This window comes from Mastigoproctus giganteus, unplaced genomic scaffold, assembly GCF_048544385.1.
Source record: "Mastigoproctus giganteus isolate SK-2022 unplaced genomic scaffold, ASM4854438v1 scaffold_15, whole genome shotgun sequence".
NCBI lineage: Eukaryota > Metazoa > Arthropoda > Arachnida > Uropygi > Thelyphonidae > Mastigoproctus > Mastigoproctus giganteus.
In genome coordinates this window covers 7,482,935-7,509,569 of record NW_028328292.1, presented here as the reverse complement: position 1 = coordinate 7,509,569, position 26,635 = coordinate 7,482,935, and the positions used below count along the sequence as shown (strand labels likewise).

Genomic DNA, 26,635 nt, shown 5'->3' with positions numbered 1-26,635 from the left:
ACTTTAAACTTAATATACCTTCATCAATACCATTGATGAATATGCTGATTGTTGTTTTGTATATTCATCAATACCATTGATGAATATACAAAACAACAATGGGCCCAACACTGAACCCTGAGGGATGCCACAAATAATGTTGGTCCACGAAGACCTGTATCTATTGATTGCCACTCTCTGTCTTCTCCCACTTATCCATCCTTTTATCCATTGTAGCAACTTGCCCTTAATGCAATACTGCTCCAATTTGTACAGTCTTCCATGTGCAACAGTATCAAAAGCTTTCCTGAAATGAAAGTATATAATATCAAAATTATTATTTTTTGCATCAAGATCTTTTGTGACCACATCTTTAAGTCAAACTAACAGGTCTGTAATTACTCGTGTCACCCTTTGATCCCCTTTATGAATTGGGGATACATCTGCACATCTCCAGTTAGTGGAGACTGCCCTTGAGTCCAATGATGCTCTCATAATTATGGGTTTGCCTACTTCCTTTGACACCTCCTTTAATATAACTGGATAGATCCCATCGACCCCAGGTGCCTTTCTTATGTTTAACTTCAACAATTTCTCCTCCACTTTGCTCTCACTTATTACAAAATCATTACACACCCTGTTACAGTGTGATAAATGTCTGGCATTTTCCTCCCTTAATAACTCCTCATGTGTGAATGTAGACGCAAAATACTCATTCAGTTTAGCAGCTATCTGAGAATGATCATATACAGTCAAACCATTGATATCAAGTGGACCAATTTGATTTATCCCCTTCCTTTTATAGTTTATATAAGTAAAGAAATCTTTATTGTTTTTCTTTGCATCCTTTGCCAAAGGTTTCTCACAATCTGCCATTGCTTGCCTAACCTCCTTTGTGACTTAATTACAAACTAGCTATGGTAGATTATATCTACCACAGGCTTGTGTCACCTGATAATTTATATAAATCCTATACATTTTCCTTCTCTGCTACAAGTCTCATTAGTTCATCTAACATCCATTTGAGCCTAAACCTAGAACAATACTTCTTAGTTGGAACAAAAAGCCTAGTAGCTTCCAAGATTACTTACTTGAATGCTTCCCGTTTAGAATTTACTGTTGGTAACATACATCAGTTGGTTCCACTGTACAGAATTTAAAAAATCTGAGACCACTGTAGTCACCTTTATGAAAGCAAAAACCCTTCCCTTCACCCCTGATGTTAGTTACATCTTTAAGTAAATCCCACATTAGTACACTGATCACTGCCACCTAGTGTTTCCTTTATCTGTAAATTCTTAATGCATGAAGAATCACTGCTGATAATCAAATCAAGAGTGCTACTCCCTCTGGTTGCCTCTCTAACATGCTGTAGAAAACAATTATCCAATAAATCCACAAAAGCCTTGCTAGTGTGTGAGTGACCAACCCACAAGTTCCAGTCTATATCTGTGAAATTAAAATCCCCCATTATAAGACATATTTACTGTCCCACTCTCTTTCTCTGTATAATTGTTCATTGTACTCATCATAGTCATTAGGCCTATAATAAACTCCTATCCTTATTTTTGCTTTCCCAGTGCTTATGTCACACCAAACTAACTCAACTTTGCACTGTCCATCTATGTCAACTGGATGCACTTAGATTTTATGTGTTTCTTAACTAACAGCATAACCTCTCCTTCCTTCCTGTACACATTGTACTCCCCAAATTACAATTCTGCATTCCTTATATCTGTGTGACATCATGTCTCTGATATCTCAACAATACCTGCCTTTGATGTCTTGACCAGTACTTCAAATTTATCAAATTTATTTACTATACTTCTAGCATTGGTGTTAATGCAAGTATACATGCACCTGTTCTTACTCTTAGTTACCCTAACACAACCCATGTATTTACTTGTTCCATGATGACTGCCAGCTGCCCTTGAAATCCCCAGTACCTCACTTTGCAGACTGCTGCTCATTCCAATAGAAGCGTTTTCCAATGTAAGAATCATTTCCACCTCTGCCTGCAGCTACTGTTAATCTATTAGTCTGTAAATATCCCCAAGCTAGCAGTTTTCCAATCCACCTAACATTGTCTCGATAACATCAGCAAATATTTTTACACCCTTTCTATTTAAGCGTATCTCTGTAGAAGCAATTTCTCCTATTAACAAGCACAGACCATGCTGAAAAAAATTCTACCCCATGAGCCTTGCACAATCTCTCCAAGGCTGAATTGATTGACAAGGGTCTCATCATATACTCCCTCCTATCGTGTCTGTGCAAAATTGCAGATATTCATATTTAACACTGACTCGCAACTTTTGTTCAACATTGTTATTGTTATTTGGTTTTTTAGGAGCATTAGTTTTCAACATTGACCTGAACTTGTTAAGTAAATCCATAGATCTCCTAAACTTAATGTCATTAGTGCCAACGTGTACAACAGTATCACCCTTTGTGCCCTTAAAAGATGATATCTGCTCTACAATGTCATCAACTTTTGCCCCTGGCAGACATACCCTGGTCTTATTCCACCTATCCTTTTTGCACAATATATTTCCTTTTCCTGACAATTGAGTCACCGATGATAACTAGCTCCTGTGGGACCAGTGCATTCTGCCCTGAAGGTTGCCGCCGTGTTACTCAGTGCACAAGAGTGAGCTGTGGCATTGAGGTGGGCAGCTGAGAGCTTGATGGGCCCCCATTTAAATTCCTTCGAGGGCATCTACCTGACTCTTCAAACTCTCATAGATGCCCATCAGAATGCTGAGTTGGTGCCTAATTTAGAATGCAAATTTATAAATTTTGTTCTTTAATTCTACAACTTACCAGAACTGTCATTGCCTTCATCTTCCTTCTTTTCACTATTTCTTCCTTTCTTTTCTCTAGTCAACTTTTTTTTTGTTTTTACCCTCCTCCTAGTTCTCCTGCTGTGTGCCGGTAACTATTAAAAAGGTTAGGATTATTTTTGGTGAGTATAATCTAAAGTAGCAGAACTCAGTGCACTAAAAATAGATTCAAAAAGAAAACCACAAAGGTCGTTCAGCCAAATAACAAATGTAATAATTTTACATTTTTTCAACTGTTGGAATTCAAGAGTAGAAGTGTAAGAGTTAGGTCCTCATCATGCAAATTTCACTTATTATATGTTATACAATGATGCCCTCTATACAACTTTCAGTTTGTTTCACTTCAATTACATACAAATATGATGCAAATGTGCTAATTTATTTGATAGGTCGAAATATTTTTGTAATTTGAAGCTTTATAGCCCTGGAAGTCTACTGCTTTGATTATACACTTTTTGGTATCTCTTACATTGTGTAAACAAGTCACAACTGGGTTGTCAACTCTTACATCTTGGGTACCTATCTACCCAACCACTGATGAAGGATCAATCAACTCAAAAGAGTGCTATCTGAGTGGTGGTACTCAACTTAGAAGTAGTAATACTTCAACAGAAAAGTCTTTTGTTACTAATTCTCAGTTGTGTGCCACCATCCAGATGGCAGCACTATTTTGGAATTGATTGACCTCCTACCTCAGGTTTAAGAGCTGATAACCTAGTTGGGATTTATTGATATAATTTTAGAGATGCAAAAAGGTATATAATAAAACTAGTGGAATTACTAGTTAGAATGAGGGCTACAAAACCTCAAACTACAGTCTGTCCTCGTATAGCACGATAGTTTTGTTCCTAGAAACTCTCGTGCAATGCAAAATCGTGCAATATAAACAGCAGTCCCTATGGGAAAAGTGGGGTTAGGTGCCGACCACCCAAGATTGAACACACATTTGGAACCAAAACATTACCAAATACAATAAATAATCGGGTAATTTTAATCGTTATAAAAAATAATATATTTTTTTATTTTTATTATACAATAAATAATAAAAAATATTTATTTTTATTATATTATAAAAAAGTATTTTTTACGAATAAAATACGTATTTTATTCATAAAAAATTTATTATATTAAATAAAATACTTACGTATTTTATAATACGTAAGTATAAATTATAATATTATGTAAGGTAAAAGTTAACTTTTACCTTCCATAATATAAATTAGTGGTAGTAGTGGGTTGATATGCTAAATAAGCAGCGCCTGTGCCTCCATCTATTCTTTTCCTTTCTATTATATAAGCTGGTTAAGCTTGCATTATGTCAGTGGTGTGGCTCTGATCAAGAGTGTTCTCTGTTCTATAGTTTATTTTTCGCTGCATAAGGACCACCGCCATGCAAGTCCTCTGCATTGGTTGATCTATCGGAGAATGGAAGGGTGGTTTGGTTCTTCGATATTTCTGCCTTTGCGATGATTTGTATGACGATTGAAATGCAGCGATTCCATGACCATTATTGGCCTCGTGGTCCTCTGTCGATATGGGGCATGATGGTCAGTCTATCATTTTGATATTTTAGTTTTTTGGTAGTTTCTTTAACCCTTTTTTGGTGATATTTCACGTTTTTTGGAACTGGTACCTTCGAAGGGGGTACAGCTAAATTATTTATAATTGGCATTATTTTAAATTTACATTTTTTATTAATTGGGTTTAATGACTTAATTGACTAAATTTTACAGGGGATTATCGACTACCTATTATTTCTACTTTCCCTTCCCTGTTTGTTTATTTTATATTATTTTGCGTTTCGTTTCGCTCTGCATTATTGCCATACTACTGGCTGATGTTTTTATTTTAAATATCATATTTATTTTAATTATCAGATATAGTATAAATTATAATACGTAAGTCGTAATAAAATGCTTACGTATTTTATTACGTAATAAAATATTGCTACTGCTTTTGCTTCTATCGTAAGCAAACTTGTTTTTTTTTTTTGATTTTCTATCCAAACAGATGACAGCCGTTCCATCTCTTCCAATTCTTGTGTCTTAATCTAATGGATTTTAATTACACTTTGAGTTGTTCCCGCTATGAAAGTTGTTTTTATTTTCTCCGCATTCTTTGTAATTCTCGGCGTTGCCTCATTTAGGTCTGTAGCATGTGCAATATCACATGGTCTTTCATTTCGCTCAAAGCGTTTCACAATTTCATATTTTTTTTCTCTATCGACAGAGGCGGACTGGCCATAAGCCTTACCCGGGAAATCCCGGTGTGATTTTGGCCATAAACTGTAGTATGAGGCCACTATAAATTTTCCCGGGTAAGAATTTTTGATCCAGTCCACCTCTGTTTATCGATATTGCTTTTCTTTTTCTCTCTGAATCTGTAGTGTCTTCACCAGGACGCTTCCTTTTCACACCTTTTAAGCATTTTACTCATTTTTAGGGAATAAAGCACAATTACAAAATGAGGAGGCACCCTTAATACACATAAACAAAGCTGCGCGCGTATAGCAACTGAATAAACAACACGGTAAAGGCTGAGATACGCTATTAACACCTCACATTTTACTAAAGCACATTTCTGGGGGTTACTACCATAAAACAATAAAAACAATTTCCAGTTGCATTTCTGCTAGTGGAATCTGTTATAAACTGGTAGTAAACTCCATCTAATTGCATTTGCGATTATACCGATAGCTGGAATTGCGTTAGTTTTTACGTTATTATGGTGAAATGTGTTTCCCCTTCACTGATATAAGAAACATAAATACATTTTCAGAATCTTCTTCATTCCTATCGTGTTGCGTTCGGTTGGGGTGATTTCGCATTTGACTGCCATTTCTTGTAAATACAAAGGCGAATCGTGCATAAGCGAATTCGGTTCGTGCTATATAAGATAACATTCCCCTATTTATAAATCGTGTATGATCGAATTCGTGTAATGTAAACACGTGTTATACGAGGACCGACTGTATCATAGAAGCTAGTGCATTTCCATCATTTCTGAACATAGCTAAAATATAACAAACTGAAGTTTGTATAAAGGGCATCCTTGTATTATGTTGCACACTGCAAAATTCTTCACAATGAATTGCTTATATTTTATTCTTCAAATAAGTAATACTTCCCTAACAGAGAAGTAACACTCCCTCCTACAACAGACAACAGACTTACTTTGAATAAGTAACTTCCATTGGAAAGTTATTTACTCAAAGTGTAAGGGATAGGCAACTCTCTCTTATAGCTGTATTTTAATTGCACTTTCACTGACTGTTCCTTCAGAAGACAAAAAATTTCCTTGCAACTTGTAGTGTTCACCAGCTTTACTTTGTTGAATAGGATTACATTTAAGAATGTATTTTTTAATAGCTTTCCATGCACAAACAATGAGTTGGCTTTGCATTAGCAACAACTACTTAATACTTTGTGGGGTCACCTTTTGCCCATAATACAGCCCATACACATCTTGGCATGGACTCCACAAGGTGTTGCAGGGTGTCCTGGGGTAGCACTACCCCAGGACACAAAATGTATTCCAATTTGTGTCCAGTAATGCCTGCACATTGTCATGTGGATTGTCATAACGTCAAATATCATTTTCCAGTAGGAAAGCTCAACAAGGTCAACTGGGCTGAGATCAGGTAAGCTGAGTGGCAATGGGAGGATAGAGAAATCATTGTCATGTTCCTGAACCCAGTTAGCAATCTGCTGGGCCTTGTGGCATGTTACTCTGTCATGTTGATAGATGCCAGAGTTGTCTGGATACACTGTCACCATGAAGGGGTATACTTGGTTTGCAATGATAGAACGGTAGGTGTTTTCATCAAGCTATTGATTAACAATGATCAGAAGACCCAGGGCATGCCATGAAAATAATTCCCAAACCACAAAACCAAGCCTCCAACCTGCCAAATACCAACAGTGCATCCGGCTACCATGGCCTTATGTTGCTTTCTCCAAATGCAAATTTGTCCATTAGCATGATAGAGCTGGAAATGGGATTCATCATACCTGGAGACAGATTTGTACATGTTAGTGGTCCAGTGTTGATGCTGACATGATGTACAAGGTGCAGTTTCTTGTGTCTTGCAGTGAGATGGGTACCCGTGACAACCATGAACTGCCTGGCCTATACGAGCTAATGTCTGACACACAGTTCATATGGATATTTGTCTTGCTATTCCTATACAGGCACTCCCCGACTTATGTAAGGGTTGCATTCCAAGGAACTCTGCGTAAGTCAAATTTTACGTAAGTCGGAATTTCCCTAAAGGCTTATGCAGCGCTCGCAACTACGCATGCGGAATTTGTTTGAAGCAAAAAAGAAATGTTCGATGAACATGTAAATAGAATTATTTATTCATTTTTTTTTATCTCATGCAAAGGAATAATTACAAAAGTGTGCAATTACAAAAAAAGAGAGGGGATAGGCATAACTTCAGCAAGTTTTACCTTTCAAGCATTGTTGCCAGCATCAATGTCTCCAACTGATAAGTAAGACGCTGCAGAGGTTGAGGGCTGTGGAAATTTAGAAGGGATTTTTTCCAACACATCACAAAATTTCTCTGCTGCTGCTGCTGCTGCAGAATCAGTACTGGTGACTTCGCTGCATACTTTAACGTTGTGGAAACCAGCACGATGTTTGAACCTATTAAACCACCCGTTGTTTGCCACGAACTTGACTTGGGGTTCGCCGTACTTATCCTTAATATCTTCATAAATACTTGTTGCTTTTGCTTGAATGGTCTTTAGACTCAGGGGCATTCGCTTCTGAATCTGATTTTCCATCCATATTATTAATAGCTTTTCCATCTTCTATAACGCACCTGAAAGCTGGTTTGTGCTCACTGGTGATCTTAAATGTGTTGACCCTTTAACATGTTCTTTTATATGCGCACTGTTCTTCGATATAGCATTCACTGTTGAAGCAGCAAGACTTAATTCCCATGCAATAGATGACAAACTTTGTCCTGCTTCTTACTTCTTAATCATTTTCATCCTTCATTTCTAAATCAATTTTGTTTCGTTTCCTAGACTGCTACCACTTGCACTTTCCGTTGGTTGCTTTCCATTCATCATTGTAATAAGTAAATAGGAATGAAGAGAAGATTCTGAAAATTTATTTGTTTCTTATATGACTGAAGATTTCAGTGAAGGGGAAACATATTTCACCATAATAACGTAAAAACCCAATTCCAGTTATCAGGATTATCGCAAATGCAATAAGATCGAGTTTACTACCCATTTATAATTATATGCACTAAGAGAAAAGCCCAATAAACTGGAAAGTGCAAATTGTTTTTACTGTTTTATGGTCGTGACCTCCAGAAATGTTCTTTAGAAAAATATCAACAAAGCCATTCAAAATTGATTCTTATAACGGAACATATGACAACGATGAAATTTTGGTTATTTGTTTTTTTTTTTTAGGAGCATTAGCAACTAAGGCCATATTGCTCCGGGATATGTGGTGGTCATTCCCTGACCTTTCCACATCCTCCATATTTGGTGGTGATGGGCTCGAACCCCGGTCTAATCAAGAAGCATGTGCTACGCACTGCTGCTCCTTCCCACCTGGCTACGGAGGCGCCTCGCAATGATGAAAGGGTAGCACTCCATTATAAAAATGACCTTTTAGAGAGATAAATAGCTTAGATATATAGTGAAAATTTCAACTTCCAAGGTCTTGGAATGAATCCCCAAAAAAACAATGTGTTATTGGGTTCACATTGCGATGTTTTCACAATAGTTATTCCTAAGGGATACAAAATACGTTTCCACGATTTTTTTAAGTTTACACCAGCCGGCAAAAACTTATGGAAAGTCGAATTTACGGAAGTCAAGTATTACGTAAATCAGGGAGTGCCTGTATTGTACTAGTTGGTTAGCTAAGCCACTGTGCTGCACTGCTGCTGTCAACTACATATGGCTATCATATGTGTGACAATTGGCTGTTTGACTGCTGTTGAGCCAGTCATGGTAGACTTGGGACACCACAGAAGGAGAGCACTTAGCCATGTTGAGATACTGGTAGCTTCACATCTTGCCCCACAATCATTCTACATTCAAAGTCAGAAAGATCTCTACGCCAACCTAGTCTTCCTCACAGACACCCAAAAAACTGATTGCCATGTGTGCGAACTACAACCTTATATCAGCTGTTCCTGACTTTGAGATTTCACCAGCATCACAGACCATCCCACACAGAGAGGTACTGCTAATGCAAGGCCAATTCAGTGTATATATACACACACTATATTGCAAAGTTAACCAGACACCAACATGTTTCAGAGAACCTTTATTTGATACAATATTTCATAATGTGCCTAACCATCATTGGCTTTAATTATGTGCTGTATCCTCATTGGTAAACTGAATTAATTTTTGATAATAGGAAGGCAGTATTTTGATCCATTCCTCCTTCAAAATATAGCAGTCAACACAACTACTAATTGTAGGTACGTTGGCTTTGCCTGAAGCCAATGTTCCAGTTCATTCCAAATGTGTTTACTTTTAGGGTGAATACAGTTGCTTTTATATCTATTTGTGACACATGGATAGAGCATGGTTAATTTATCCAAAATCTTAGGGGTGTATTTTTGGTATATGAATTTAGTATCTTATATGGGTCTGTTACAAAAAAAAAAATTTATAAATATTATAGAAAAAAAATTATATCAAATAATAATATTATTATAACAGTAGAGAGCCAGTACACATTATTTTTTATGTTTCAGATAAAAATGTGAAATGGCATTCAATGGGAAGTTACTATTCATAGTGCAAAGGACAGACAATTCCCTATTATAGCTGAATTTTAGTTGCACTTTCACTGACTGAAATTATTTAGTATATGGTATTAAAGCATAATTCAAAAAGCAGAAGACTACTATAAATTATTATATATGAAGCAAGGGAATGATACCAGCAATGGGAAAGATGGATTACAAATTAGCAACACATAACATACCCGATATCTTTTCTGGTGAGGTAGAACATGCATTGAAGAATCAAAAAGCCCCAGGTGAAGGTGAAGTTACTGTAGAGTTGTTAAAATTAGGAGGAAGAGACATGACACAGAAACTGGCAACTCTTCACAAAATACTTTAGGAAAGGTATGATGCCTAAGGAGTGGAATAATGCATAAGAAAGGATATAAATCAGAAATTGGAAATTATAGACCAATTAGCTTGTTGTTCCACATCTAAATCTTGTTCACAAGGGTCATTACAAACAGATTAGAAAGCATACTTGATGAGAATCAACTGAAAGAGCAAGCTGACTTTAGGACAGGATTCTCAACAATGGATTACCTTCACAGAATTTCGCAGCTAATGGAAAAAGCAAACGAATATAAAAAACACCATTATGCTTGGCATTTGTGGACTATGAAAAAGCATTTGTCTCCATACAGCATACGGCAATGTTTCAGGCACTGGAAAGGCAAGGCATAGACATCCCATATGTTATTTTTATTTATTTTTTTTTTTTTATGAAAACCCCAAACACGAAAAGTATCAAAACCTATAGTACTTAGTATCGTGCATGGGTTGATGGAGAAGTATGGGGGGGGGATGCCGGAAACTTTGCTCTGGAGACTAAACATGGGTTTCACCACTTCAAGCCTCCAATAAGCAAAGTGGTGGTATTTCACCGGTTGATGAAAGTCATCTACCACCTAAAATTGTTGGTGGGGGCTGAAATTTAAAACAGTAAAAAGATAAGCAATCAATAACAAAGAACAGAGCACACACAAATTGCAAGTAACACAACACGCGCAAGTGAGAACGGAGTAACAAATTAGGAAGCTTTAAAAATAGGAATGAAGAGAAGATTCTAAAAATTATTATTTTTATATTATTGAAGATTCCATGGAAGTGTAAACACATTTTATCATAATAACCCACAGAATTCCAGCTGTCGGTATTACTGCAAATTCAATAAGATCGAGTTTACTGTCCGTTTATTGCACTAACAGAAAAGCCCAATAAACAGGTGACTGCTTATTGTTTTATGGTTGTGACCTCCAGAAATCTGACCGAACTACGTGGTACGGTCGGAGACAATTGTAGGTAATCTCCAGTGCTGAGGTCTCCTGCCCCGATTAAACGGCATTTTGTCCCAATTAAGCGAAGTAAATCCTGGCTATTTTCTCGATTGGTTTTTGTTTTTTAAGATTTGCCCCAAATAAATGGCTGCCCCGATTAACAGGTGGCCCAAATAACCGGAATCCACTGTATATGCTTTTGTAAGTGTTAAAAATGAAGCAAGGTGGTCATTTTTAATATCACGTTTCCTATATGTTTTCTTCAATATGTTATGATATTGAAGAAAATATATGAGAATGTTACTTCCTTTATTAGAATAGATAAAGGCAGTAGCAAATTTAAAATTGAGAAAAAGAGTTTGACAAGGAGACACAATATCTCTGAAGTTGTTTACTGCTGCCCTTGAAGCTTTCAGAGAACTGGACTGATCGCAGAAAGGAGTCAATGTGAATGGAGAATACCTAAACCATTTGCGATTTGCAAATGACATTGTGATCATAAGCCATTATCCTGAAGAATTAGAGAAAAATCTTAATCAGTTAAGATTTAGTAAGGATTACTAAAGAAGAGTTAGTAAGGATTTCGGCCTAAGATGAATATGGTAAAAACAAAAGGAATGATGAACAAGTATGCCGCAGAAAGGGATATAATCACTGAAGGAGCAGAAATTGAAAAGGTGGATTCATATACTTATTTTAGATAAGTGATTAGCTGTAATAATGATAAATGGCTGGAAGTAAAGAGAAGACTAAATTTCGGAGGGAGAGCATTCAGAAAATACAGTCACATATTGAGGACAATAACCCAATTTGTCTGAAACGTAAAATAATGAACCAATGTATACTCCTCATCAACTTATAGAAGTGAAACTTGGGCATTCACCAAAAGAATGGAAGAGAAGCTGAAACTGCACAGCAAAGAATGGAATGAATTATATTAGGAACATACTGTTGGATAAGAAGAGAAACATGGATTAGACAGCAAACTCAAGTAAAAGACATTCTTATCAAAACTAAAGAACTGAAATGGACTTGGCATAGCTCAAAGACATGAGGACAAATGGACTAAGAAAATAACAGAATAGTACCCAAGAGGAGATAAAAGAAAACCTGGAAGACAACAGAGATGGACAAATGAAATCCAAGAGCTCGTGGGCAGTAAATGGATGGCCATTACACAAAATAGAAGGAACTGTAAAGTTGCTGGAGAGGCCTTCATCCTGCAGTGGATTGAAAATGGATGATGATGATTAAAGATAATAAAAGACTACAAAAGAAATTCTACACGATAAAGCAGATTAAACTCTCTCTCTCTCTCTAAACTAGCTATATGCAAGAATATATGCTGATACTATTGAGGCAGCGATAGGAGAGTTGGAAAACTGTTAGTTTGAAGGTGATTCTTGCACTGCTTCTACTGGAAAATGCAGCAGCCTGGAAAGCAAGATGTCGGGGATTTCAGGTCCTGCTGTGGGTTACCATGGAACCGGTGATTACATGGTTTGTGTAAGGGTAAGAACATGTGCACATACACTTACATGTACACTAATGCTAGAAGCACTGTAAATAAATTTGATGCATTTAAAGTACTGATTAAGTAATCAAATGCACACATTGTATATGGATAGGGAGACATGGTATCACTCAGATAAATTGATGCTGAATTTGAATATGGGGTGTACAATGTATACAGGAAGGACAGACAGGATAGGAAGGGTTATGCTCTTAGTTAGAAGCTTATTAAATTTAAGGTAGTGCATCCAGCCAACATGGGTGACAAGTGCAATGTTCAGTCAGTCTGGTGTGATATAAGCACTGGAAAAACAAAATTGAGAGTACGACCATGTTATAGGCCAAATGGCTGTGATTAGAACACCAAATATTTTATAGGCCAAATGGCTGATTAGAACACCAAACATTTTATAGGCCAAATGGCTGTGATTAGTATACCATACATCTATATGGATAAACAGAGTGGGCCTGTAAATCAAAATGTCTTATAATGGGAGATTTACTTAATCAACTTAATCAGTACTTTAAATGCAACTTTCCAGCTGTTGACTGGAATATGTGGGTTGGTCACTCACACACTAGCAAGACTTTTGTAGATTTCTTGGATAACTCTTTTCTACAGCCGCATGTTAGAGGCAACAAGACTAATCCAATGCTGATAACCAATACTCTTGATCTGGTTATCAGCAGTAGATTATATATGCATTAAGAAACTGCAGGTAAAAGACCCACTGGGTGGCAGCAATTATGGTGTACTAATGTGGAATTTAATTAAAGACATAATTACTGTCAAGGGTAAAGAGAAAGGCTTTTGCTTTCGTAAGAGTGACTACAGTAGTCTCAGACAGGTTTTAAAATCTATACATGGGACTAAATGGTGATGTTACCAACTGCAAATTCTAAATGGAAAGCATTTAGGGAAGTAATCAAAGAAACTACTAAGCTTTTCATACCAATGAAGAAATACTGTTCAAGGCTTAGAACTAAATGGATGTCAGATGAACTTTTGAGACATGTGACAGAGAAGAAAAGTGCATGGGATCCATATAAATTATCAGGTGATACAGCAGCCTACGGTATATATATTAATTAGTCTGTAATCAAGTAACAAAGGAGGTTGTTATTATTTGGTTTATTTTAGGAGCATTAGCAACTAAGGCCATATTGCTCCGGGGATATGCAGTGGTCATTCACTGACCTTTCCGCATCCTCGTAATTGGTGGTCATGGGCTCAAACCCAGGTGTAATCAAGAAGTATGTGCTACTACTGCCCACCTGGCTACAGAGGCCCCAAAAAAGGAGGTTAGGTAAGCTAAGACAGATTATGAGAAGTCTGGCAAAGAATGCCAAGAAAAGCAGCAAAGACTTCTATGCTTATATTAACAATAGAAGAAAGGGATTGAATCACATTTGACCACTTGATTTCCGTGGTTTAACTGTTGATAATCCTACTCAGGTTACTGACAAATTAAATAGATATTTTGCATCTACGTTCACACATGAGGAATTCTTTACAGTGGGGGGTGTCAGAAGTTTATCCAACGGGGAGCTAAATGACTTTGCGATAACTGAAAGGAAAGTGAAAAAGAAATTGTTGAAGCTTTTTTTTTTTTTTTTTTTTTTTTTGGTAGTTGTTGGCGCATAGGCTTCTGTGGCCATAATGCACCTCCCAAGGTTTTTGCAGTACTTTGATCCAAGCCCGAGGCGGGAATCGAACCCGCGACCTTTGGGTTGCTAGGCAGGCACTTTACCCACCCGGCTAGCCCGGTCGGCTTGTTGAAGCTGAACATAAGGAAGGCACCTCAGGTTCGATGGGATCTATCCAATCATATTAAGGGAGACAGCAAAGGAGGTGAGCAAACTCTTGGCCATAATTATGATAGCATCTTTGAATTCAGGGGAGGTCCCTATGGACTGGAGATGTGAAAATGTGTCCCCAATTCATAAAGGGAGATCAAAAGGTGACATTAGTAATTACAGACCTGTCAGCTTAACGTCTGTTCCAAGGAAAATAATGGAGTCATTGCTTAAAGAAGTAATGCAGAACCATCTAGACAGGAATGTCTAGATGGTCTTGCATTATTTCTTTATACTGCAGTCGCAGCATGGCTTTTTTAAGGAGCAGTTGTGTCTAAGCAAATTGATAAGTTACTATGATGCAGTGACTAAGAAACTGGATGTAAAAAATTATTTTGATATCATATACTTGGATTTCAAGATGGCTTTTGATACTATTGCACATAAAAGACTGCTGTATTAAGTGGAGCAATGTGGCATTAAGGGCAAATTACTGTTATGGATAAAGGGGTGGTTAAGTGAAAGAAGAAGGCAGAGAGTAGTTATCAATGGGTACTGCTCTTCATGAACTAATGTTATCAGTGGAGTTCCTCAGAGTTCAGTGCTGGGCTCATTGTGTTTTTAATATTATCAATGATATTGATGATAATGTCTAAGCTTGCAGATGATACAAAGGTTGGCAAGGTGGTTAACAACAGTCATCAGGGTGAGCTACTGCAACAAGATCTAGGAAAATTAGGTTGATGGGCTGAGAAATGGCAGTTGAAGTTTAACATTGACAAATGCAAGGTACTGCATATGGGTAGTAGTAATCTCAGAGTAACTTATTAACTGTGGAACTACATTCAGGGTAGTAGAAAATGAAAAAGACCTAGGGTAATTGTGCAGTCATATATGAGATTCTCTTAGCAGTGCAGACCTGCTGCCAGGACAGCTCATGAGGTTTTACAATGATATAAAGAACATAGACAGTACAGATAGGGAGGTGATTAGTCCTTTGTACAAGGCCACGAATATTGCTGCATCTAGAATATTGTATACAGGTCTGGTGGCCTCACTTTAAGAAGGATGTAGATCTGCTGGAATGGGTGCAGAGAAGGGCAGCCAGACTGGGGTAGGAGAAAAAAAGGGTGCTCTTACCTAGAAAGGCTTCAGTTCTGCAAATTGCGGCATCTGGACACTAGGTCCCTGTGCAGTTATCTGATTTAGGTGTTTAAGGCCTTGAATAGATTGAATAAGCTGAATGGCATTCTTCCTCTTGCTGAGACTACACACGTGAGGGGGCATAAATTTAAGTTGAGGAAGGATGGTTGCAGGAGAGATGTGCAGAAGTTTGCCTTCGGCTAGTGAGCGGTTGTTGGAATAGGCTTCCATCTGTTGTTATGGAAGTGGATGGTTTGAATAGATGCAAAGAAGAACTAGACAAATTCTTGGAGGGTAAAGAAGTGTGTGTGTGTGTGTGTGTGTGTGTGTGTGTGTGTGTGTGTGTGTGTGTGTGTGTGTGTGTGTGTGTGTGTGTGTGTGTGTATTGCTTTCTTGCATCATTTGCCACTACTACTGAACACATAAAAGCCACCAAAATGGACCTTAAAGAATAATTAGGAGTTTTGTGACAGTAGAGGTAAGGACAATAAATTTTTAAATAAGAATCTGTTATAAATTAACAAAATTAAATTATTAAATTACTTATTTAGATGTACAAATTATTTTTACAATTTTTTATAGTTTAAACTTAAAATGTACATTATAAATAATATTCTTTATTAGAAGCCATTGGCATATCAAGTTAATGAAAACAGAGAGAGAGAGGGGGGGGGCTTTTCATTGATCTTTGTATAGGGTCCTGAAATTCTAGTTATGTCAGTGGTAAGATGGTAACTAATTGAGATCAACCCATGCTGTTTCAGAATGAAGCAGCACAGCCTGGTCCTGATTATTTACTACTAAATATAAGGTTTTACATTTGGGGAAAAGAAATTGAGGTGTGAGAATGACTGGAAGACATGGAATTAAAGGTGGTTCAGGATGTGAAAGATTTAGGTGTCGTTATACAAGCAAATATATAGTTTATCTTGCAGTGTATGCAGGCAGCCAGAAAGGCTCAAAGTTTACTATCAGTGGTCTGTAAGACCTTGGCTAACAGGGAGAAGGATTATTATTCATCTTTCACATTTGTTGCAGGTCTAAAAGCCTCACTTAAAAAAAGTTAACTTCTAGAGAGGATCAAAATAAAGGCAATTAGACTGGTTGGGAGTGCTAAGCATTATCCTTATGATGAGTATCTTATAAAATGTGGATCACAGAGTCTGGAGACTAGTAGTTCAGGGGTGAGCCAATCAAGGTGTATAACCCATGTATGGAAGCATCTTGGGGTAGAGAATGCTAAAGCTGTTATTTTTTTCTAATTTAAACAAAATCTATATGAGTGGCATCATTGTCAATTTATGAATTCCTCAATTTTTGTGTTTCCATTTTATCTGCATTATTAATATGTTTTCAGATTGTTTTGTTATTGAAGAAGGTTGGCCATAAAAAAATAAAAATTTAAATTAGCATCTTTGCCATCCAATTACGAAGCATGCTAGCATTATGTTTGATCCACGTGTCTTCCAACAAAAACATTCACTTGCTATTTACATATGAAGCAAGCATCTTGGAGGTGTCCAGTCACCCAGCACAGGGTTTTTAAATTTTTTGTTCAAATTTTACTTGCCTGAGTGAAGATAAAGTCCAAATGCAGGTGTTTTTTTAACACATTAAAAAAAAAAAAAAAAAAAAGCATGTCTAAAATGCGTGTCTGAAGTGTGGAAGAGAGGGTTTTATTTTAAAAAGGATAAGTTCACTTATTTGCATCATGTCTTCCAATAATTGTTATCAAAGGGTGACAATGATTTGAAGACATGGAATTAAAGGCAATTCAGGATGCAAAAGGTGATCAGGGTAATTAATATTAATAACTGCAAAATTTACTATTATTTCTAATAGTAATTTAAATCAAAATTATTCAAATATAAGTATACTGGTAGAAGTTTAAAATTTGTTTCTTGTGAGAACCTTAGCTTAAAAAACAAAAGAACTTATAAGTGCTTTATCTTGAAATGAGAACAAAAAGGACCAAACTAAAAAAAATGGGAGCCAACAAGAAAAATAATGATCATTGGAAGCCACTTTGCTGCAACTTTTTCTAATTAGTCAGACTGTAATGCCATGGTTTCACTTGGGCTTAATGTAGGTTCAATAGGAACTTTGTTGGCGAGGCTGGTTGTATGTAAGTTTTTTTTGTTTGTTGATGCATCGGCTTCTGTGGCCATAATGCACCTCTCAAGGTTTTTGCATTTTACTCTAATCCAAGCCCGAGGTGGGATTTAAATCTGCGACCTTTGAGTTGCCAGGCAGGCACTTTACCCACCTGGCTAGCCTGGTCGGCTGTGTGTAAGTACTGTCACCATTCTGGTTGTGATGTTGATAGCCTATTTGTGCTGCCAACTGTATATGTGTTTGATATGTGCAGCTGATGATTGAAAGTTTCAGTCCTCTAGAGAAGTGGTTTAGTTGATCAATAGTTTATTTCTTACTGCTAAGGTTGTGTATGGCCAAAGTTTCAGGTATGGTCATTCACAACCTGACTTCCAAATTTTCAGATTTGGTCACATACTTCAGACCACACCAAACCTGAAAATTTGGTCAAATCAGAACTTTTTTTACAATGTAACCTCTGATTTGAAAGTTAAACATGGAACTTATAAGGTTCAAAATTTTTTTCAAAGTTCTATGGATTCTATGAAGTCTACAACCAATGAAATGAAGCTTACTTGTGAATATGAACTGACATCATCTTTCTGCTGTTCCTGATCTTGAGGAATATACTGACTTAATGGTGTGGGGTAGAGGACAGTTGATTTCAATGATCCCTGACCAGGAAGTCCATGGTAAAGAAGGACCTGGGTTAGGGGGAAGGGAAAGAAAGAGTTATGTATCATTTAACTTTCATAATTTTTTATACATTACTAATATGGCTTATGATGACCAATATTTATATTAATGGCCCTATTAAAAATGATAAGATACAAATGTCCAAAATTAATATTGCAAAGCTGTTTAAGAATTCAATTATCAAACAGCTTATAACAATAGACACAGATATACAGGTCAAAATGAATGACTCTTAGAAATATATTAAGATATAAACAAGAGTTTTATATTATCATATGTTACATATAGGGCATATACAATAATGCATTTTCAAATGCTTATATAATTTTTATTTTTATTTTTATTTTAAACAAACAGCCAGGATATGGTATTTAATAAGGTTTTATTAAATACTGTACCTCAGAAATGTCATTAAGAATTATGGTTATTTCTTTCTTTTAGTTTTCTTTCTTGAATTTATCCACATTTCTTGGTTTTGTATCACTTCCTTCTTCCTCCACCCCCAAACTTCCCTTCCCTTCCCTGGAAGAAGTTGTATAATGTGTCAGGGCTGGGAAGAGAGAAAGGATTCATGCATGCACCTCATCTTTATCTACTTGCTGAGAAAATGTTGGTGTAGCCATTCTTGCACAACTTTGGAAAAGTTGGGGGAATATTAGTTCGCTTGTCTTACATAAAGTGAAGAGATTCAATTATACCAACAGGCACAGTGTAAGTTTTTCTCAGAGATTTCCCTTAGTTTTCTAGAGATTTGAAATTCTTTTCCAGAAAATATTCAAAATAATATTACAAAAAAAAAAAAAAAAAAAATTAATGCCTTCTCCATTTCCCCCCATAGCCATACCATCTTCACTCCTCACCTTTACTTCTCCAAAATTTAATTTGAAGCATGTGAACACTTTATTGCACTGCTATTCACAGTTACTTAAGTTGTTTTTCAGTGAAGAGATCTTTATAAAAGCAATAAAATATAAAAAAAATCAGTTACTACTATATTTTAAATGGAATAATAAATATTACATATATACTGCATATATGTAATAAATATTACATATTTGTATATATTACATATATACAAATATACTGCAACAATCACCAACTGACATTTTCAAAGTTATTTATTTTATTTTATTTTTTGCAAATAATCAACTACCATATAGCCATCTAACCACATTTTTAATCAGTCCTCAATCTTCCCACCATTAGTCTTACAACCCAGCCCTCCAATATTTGTGTTATAATCTCTACTATTAAATAAGTCTACTATGTGGACAAAATATCTGTCTTTTGCCCATGTGCTTACGTGTCCCCAAGTTCCTACTCAAAACTAACAGCAGTATAAACCTGAGGTAAAGTTACTGAGGATTTTTTTTTAGGTCTTCTGCAAGAATCTATTTAGAGAGAAACCACTTTCAGCAAAGTTAAAACCAGTTTCACACTGTATCAATATTCACTGAAATTAGTCTTTTTTTTAGGAACATGGACAATAAAAAGAATCTAGGCTACTAGTTTATTTGATGTTTTATTAATTTTATGGCAACAGACAACAATTTGGATCACAAAGTTACATTTTTTCTAATATTTAATTCCTTTAACAATAATGAGTTAGAGGAGTTAGATCTCCATGTTGTATTTTGAGTAAAAAAAAGAGTCCAAGTCTGCTGTTGTGAGGAGCCTTTGCTATCAGTCATTGATGAAGTATTTTCACCGTGAGAGACAATCTTCCACATGCAGGTAAGATGATACAAAGGCATAAGAAAGAGCAAACTCTGCATGAATTTAATGCAAAATATTTATTAGATGGCAGATGCCTCTCTTCAAATCAAACAGGCTTATTGGTGGCAAACTAAACAGAAAAAGTTAAAATAAAATAATGTACACCAAAAAATAAGTAAAGGGGGGCCTGCCTTTCACTACAAAATTGGTTCATGAATTTATAGATAGAACATGGCAATGACTTTTTACAAGTGCCGTGAAAATAAGGTTGCAATCACTTATCTGAGTACAACAGATAAATTTTGTATAATAAGTGAGAGGAAAGTGGTTCACCCTGGATTTACATTTTAATTCAAGGGATCCCCATGCATTAAAGGTGTATAGAGCTTTTTCAAAATGTTGTTCTTGTCATTTTATTGTTTCTTTAATAGTACATAAAAATAAAGTATGGTGGTAATATATTTTTACTGCAAGTGTTGCACAAAATAGGTTCTTTTACACACACACACACACACACACACACACACACACACACACACACACACAACCCCATAAAATGCAGGTTTACAGTAGAATTACAAAATAAATGAAGGCAAGGAAATAGCACGTTATTACTGCATCTTAATAATATATTGACATCTCAATACAGTAAACTTTAATGGACTTCTGAAATAATGGACACTGCCCACCAAACCAGGCTTTTCACCTATATGGGACTTGGTGATATAACTGCCTTAGGCTGGTAGCATTAGCTATCAGTTAAAATATTTTCACAATAAAGCAGAGTGCCAAGAAGATAGTTTTCCTCACCATCACCTTCCATCAGCTTGCTTGCATACCAGACATCAGTGGGAGTTATATGAACTACAGCAAAGATAATAGAGTCTTCAGATCCTAAATAAACTTTAGCCAGCATTAATACTGCCACTAAAAAACACAGCAAAATTCTGAGCTCTTCTACTTTACACAATGGGTGCAGTAAAATAATTATTGCAATATTTAAATGTTTTTTTTTTTTTATTTCATAGTACAGCACATTTTTGTAATATTCTAGCAAATTTGGAAACTATATGTTTTTCTTTCAAGTTTTATGGACAACTGGATTTAGTGAACAGGCCTTACTCCCATAGTGTCCACAAAATAGAGGTTTTACTATGTTTTAATATACATATTTCTGTACATAATTATAAATTTTATTACAATGAATATATGCAATTTATAACTTAATAAGTACAAATATTTCACCTTTAGTATACAGGGTGGGCCATATATCAGTTTAAGAAATAATCTGTATAATTAAAATCATTAAGTCAATTTCATGCCCATATTACTTTATTAATATTAATAGTATATTTATATATTTAAATGAATTTTTCAAAATGTTTTCGGTAATATATTTTTCAGTAAATTGTGTTTCTTCTTGGTCAACTGACATATGGCCCACTGTATATTCTTATCCAATTTCCAAGTAGCTGAAAAACTACAATATATGTTTATACTATTTACTCTTTGATTTTTATCATATTACAAAGAATATTACCTTCAGTGTTCCAAGTAAACCACCTAAATGATGAGTTGGAACAGAATACCACATCAAAAGATTCTGAAAACCTTTCAAAGCACTTACTAAAATCTGTAATGAAAACAGAATACTATTTAATACTGAGTAAAGTAAAAATCAGTGGTTTTATATATATATATATATATATATATATATATATATATATATGTGCTGTATCACAGTATACAGAACATGTCGGAAACAGAAGAAAGAACATTGCTGTCTTTCTCATAATTTCGGTGGATGACCTCTGATGATGATGATGATGACACTGAAATTGTGAAAAACACTGCAATGTAATCTTATTTTGGTTGCCTTTTCACATCTTATTTTTATTTTTAATTTAATGTCTATTTCTTTTTCTTACCATATATCGCTACATTCCTTATCCATTTAGTCGAGTTCACTTTAGTCAAGCTCACAGTGTATACCGTAGATTCAATAGGTTTAAACCAAAATCTTCTTCCTCTTCACACTTTCTACATAAAATATACTTTATATATATATACACACACACACACAGGATGTCCATATATTATTGACCACATTACAAATTATTATATAACAGCAACTACAAGATATATTGGCTTTCAGTAGAAAACATAACTGAAATTTTCCAAATGGGCATGATTTGTAGCATGTAGGTTGTCCAAACGGTTTACAATTTTGTGCCAAGTGTTTTCTAGAATTTGAGGCATCACAGAAGCAACTGCATCAATGATTTGCTCATGAAGTTCATCCAAATTTGCAATGGGCATACAATACACCCAATCTTTCACATAATCCCACAGAAAAAAGTTCGGTGGGGTTACATCTGGTAAGCGAGAGGGGCCAGGGAATTAGTTCTCCCTGTCCAATCCATCAGCCTGGTAAATGCTTGCTGAGAAATTGTTGCAGAGTCAAAAGTCATCACCTTGCTGAAACACAATGTTCGGTTGATGTTCTGCCATCTGCAGAATCACAAAATGCCCTAGTATGTCTGTCCAAGTAATTGTTGCTGTTTACAGTAATCTCAGTGGAAGCCAGTTCCCTTAAACTTCTACCCATTGCTTAATGGACTTGCCTGAAGGCACCTCACCTCCACATTCCTGTTGGTACCACCCTTTCACTGTAACTACTGATTTAAACTTGGCAAAAACCACAATACACACATTGCTTTCTGTTGTACCATTGCCATTTTAATGGTTATTGTGAGATGCAACTGTTATCAACACTAGTGACATCTGCACAATGCTATATAAAACTCTTTGAACAGCTATTTCAAATAACAAACATTATTCATATATTAACTCTAATTTGTGCTTAATAATCATTTTAATATAGTAAATAATTTATGGGCAGCCTATATGTGCGTGTATGTATATTTAGATTTGTTTATATTATATAAATATGTAAATAAATATAAAAATATTTATCCATTCAGCCACACTCTATATGACTCACTGGAGATATAGGAATTTTTAATTCATTTATTATACTGAATGAGCATCTTTATTTATTTCAGAATATTGTAATTCTTTGATAATATTGCATTCTTTACACTTAAAATGAAGTCAAATGTAGGTATACTGTCAAATGTAGGCATACTGTTAATATTAAGGGCACATCAATCAATGTAGATTAAACATGATTTATATAATATAAAAATTCATTTATCAATGCACTCACTATAATGAATCTAAATTATAATCAAATTTTTATATACGGAACAGATACGTTCCAGGACTTCTTACGTAAGTTGAGTTTTACGTAACTCAGGAATGACTAATAAAATATTGCTACTATATTCCTGATATGCCAAAATTACAAAAACCACATAATATCCTCAGAAGAATGAAGAAAAATAGTTATATACCATAACAATTAAAAATTTTATCTGGAGACAGCAGTCAAAAAGCCGGAGTGGCACATAAGAAAAGAAAACATAAAAGGAAGAAAAAACATGTTGTGTGTTTTTTCTGATATCTGACACATGATATGTATTTCGTATGCTGTGTAGGCTTTATAAGGGCTACTAAGGGAATCAAAACCAAAGTGTACATATTTAAGAAAATTGGTCTAAACAGCACAATGACTCAAAGTCAGGTGATGAACTGAAGGTAACTTAAAACATACCTGAAGCATTAATAAGATACATTAATCACAGGGTGTTGTAGGTGAGTAGAGGTCAGGGAGGTAGTACGTGAACTCTTCGGTCTTCATCTGTTTTTTAAGCTTTTTTTTCTCTTCATAAATTTTGCAATAAGCAATCTTGAACTTTTCTTTCTATTTTCAAGAAATGTTTGGTGTTTTCATCCATTCCGTCAAACATAGAAAGAGACTTTCCTGAATTTTACGAAATGCTTCTGCCATTTCCTTTAATTTAAACTGCTTCTTGGGTTGCTTCAATGGAATTGGCTTTCCCTTGTTCCTCAACTCTTTGCACGTTCAACTGGGCTAGGTCTTCTGTTGTTAAATCTTCACCTAATTTGTCCACAAGCTTGTTGACATCTTCGTCCTCCAGGACCAGCTGCAACTCCTGGGCTAAGTTCACAATTTCTTTGGTAACAGAAGACATCAAATTATCTTAGTTGAAGCCTTCGTTGTTAAGCTCAGAATGTTTTAGAAGTTTTTTCCAAACTCTGCTCATACAAGTTGTTGTCACATCATTCCAGGCACTTGAAATATTGCGTATTCAATCAAGGATGTTAAGCACCTTGCAAAATTGCCACAGATCCATCTTCTCTTTCTCTGTTGTATTTACAGCCTCAGAAAATGTTGTCCACAAGTAATAATAATTGAATGCCTGGATAACTCCCTGATCCATTTGTTGAATCAAAGCCGTTGTATTTGGAGGAAAGTATACTGCCTTGACATTGTCGTGCAGATCATCTAGATATTTAGGATGACCAGGAGCATTGTCAAGGAGAATTAATATCTTAAAAGGCACTAACATTTGTAAGAAATATTTTTCAAATTCAGGGAAACATTCTTCGAACTTAGTTATTGTCACCCCAGGCCTTTGAGTTAGCCCTGAAGTGTACAAGAAGCGATTTCTTGTCAATGCCCTTATAAGCCCGGAGGTTTTCTGAGTGATAAAACACTAAAGGTTTAAGTTTATAACCTACTATGTTACACCTCCCCATACTAAGAGCATTAGCCTGTCTTTGGCAGCTTTAAACCCGGACATCAACTTTTCTTGAATAGAAATATAAGTCCTACTAGGCATTTTTTTTTCAAAAAAGGCTAGTCTCATCCACATTAAATATTTGTTGCAGCAAATAACCACCACTTCTTATAATCTCTTCCAATTTTTCCTTGAATTTTTCACCAGCCTCATCATCTGCGCTTGCTACTTCACCACTTATGGCAACGTTATGATATCCACTTTATGAAAAATATGAGCACACACTTTATGAAAAACACTTTTTGAAAAATGCAAATCCTCACTAATGATAGAACTATGGCAAGATCTTCAATAGAAATGCAATGGTTTCCTCATATGGCTTCTCCCACTGCCACTATGGCTTCATACAATGTGCTTTCTCTGGTTGAGGAAAATCTTCATCGCTTTCAGTACCTTTAGTACTATAACATTTACCATTCTTAAACATTCACTCACTCGTCCTTGAAACTGTCAGAACTCACTCATACTTGCAACATTCATGCATACTTCACTGTACTGAGCCAACATTCTGTGATAAATTTCAGCAGGTTTTATCCCTTCTGTTTTGAAAAATCAAATTGCAGATTGCATTTCTACCTTGGCACATGACTAAAATGGTGCCATCATGTTGAAAATTAATTGTTTCCAAATAATGCCAGCAGATGATGCCATGTGGGTGCTCGGTGCTGCCGACAGAGTTTGATAAATAATCTGACACAAGATTATCATCAGTTTTTTGCATAATATGTATTTTATACTAGTTTTGCAGTTTATCTGAATGACCTTTGCACAAACATTTAAAACAGCAAAGTCTTAGTGTTATTTTATTTTTTTTTTCAGTGAAAGAATAAAACAGATGCTGTGTGGCAATTTTTTTTTAACTTTTAGTTTTCTCATGTTTGCAACCCGTTATAGTGACACTTCCATTTTTCAGTTCATATGAATGGCTGCCATTTTAGTTTATTTGTTTCCTAGAAGAAAGCAGCTTTATTAGTTTAATCTATTTCCTGATAGTGGCATTATTAGTTTAATCTGTTTTTTTACAAGAAATAATAAATAAGACATAATTGATTGGAAAAAAAAAAAAAAAAAAAAGTATGTCCATGCCATTCTGGTTCAAGGAAATGCACCAGTTAAGCTTATCTACAGACTTTCTAAACTACTTTCTAAATAAAACATAGTCATCCTTGGGAGGAATATTTTAAGTCTTTCCCAGAATAATTAACTAAAAACACATGATTGGAAAATCATAGGAGAACTGTGGAAAGATTTATTCTTTTGCTGAAATCATTTTTGTAATTATTTTTGTGAAGAGCACTTCAGTTAATGAAAAAGAATAAGTCTAGTTTATCAATGTTTTTTTATATAACAGTACTGAATATTTTTATTTGGTAAGTCAGATTCTAATAATTTTATATTTCATTTATTGCATAAAATGGTTTTTGTTTATCATGTATTTATTTATTTTGTAAAACACATATTATGGATAATATCTTCAAACAGATTATTAAGTAGAAAAAAAAGCCTCAAGCATAATTAGGCCTGACGTAGCCCAGTGGTCAGGAGCGAGAGTGCATAGCACGCGTTCCTTGAGTGGAACGGGGTTCAAGCCCGTGACTATTAAATACGATAAATATTTGTATTGACGATTTATTGTAAACTCTACTGACTTGGTTGTCGTGCTGGAGTATAAACAGAAAATTTATTTATTTATATGGCAGAAATAAGTGCATGTGCATATATTTTAATTTTTGCATGCTGAATGATCTTATCAACTATAAAATGTTGATAAGATCATTCTATTGTTTCTATTTTATGATTGCAACATTTTTTCTTAATTTCACGAAGAATTAATAAAGGTCACTGCATATTTTTTTTCCAAACATAATATATAAGCAGAAATATGCATGAATGTGCAAAACTGAAATTTCAAGCTCTTAATCAGTGTCTGTACTAGAAAATGGAAGGGACTATTATATTAATTTCATGTTTATATTTTATGGCTGTAACTTTGTTTTTCACCTTCAGTAGAATTAATATACATATAATTTTTTTAAATAATGTGTAAAAAAAACAGCATTTTTAAATATTTAATTTTTTTAA

At 35.2% G+C, this 26,635-nt stretch overlaps 1 protein-coding gene across 1 annotated transcript in view; it reads right to left on the bottom strand.

The window, feature by feature from the left end:
* Positions 1–26,635, bottom strand: part of LOC150074936 (HEAT repeat-containing protein 6) — a 314,697-nt gene that overhangs the window by 240,384 nt on the left and 47,678 nt on the right. The window contains exons 6-8 of the mRNA XM_090389386.1: positions 21,367–21,459; positions 17,990–18,118; positions 2,803–2,917 (exon numbers count right to left, since the gene is read on the bottom strand). Of these exons, the coding sequence (XP_090245512.1) occupies positions 2,803–2,917; positions 17,990–18,118; positions 21,367–21,459 (337 nt within the window). The remainder of the gene's footprint in view (positions 1–2,802; positions 2,918–17,989; positions 18,119–21,366; positions 21,460–26,635) is intronic.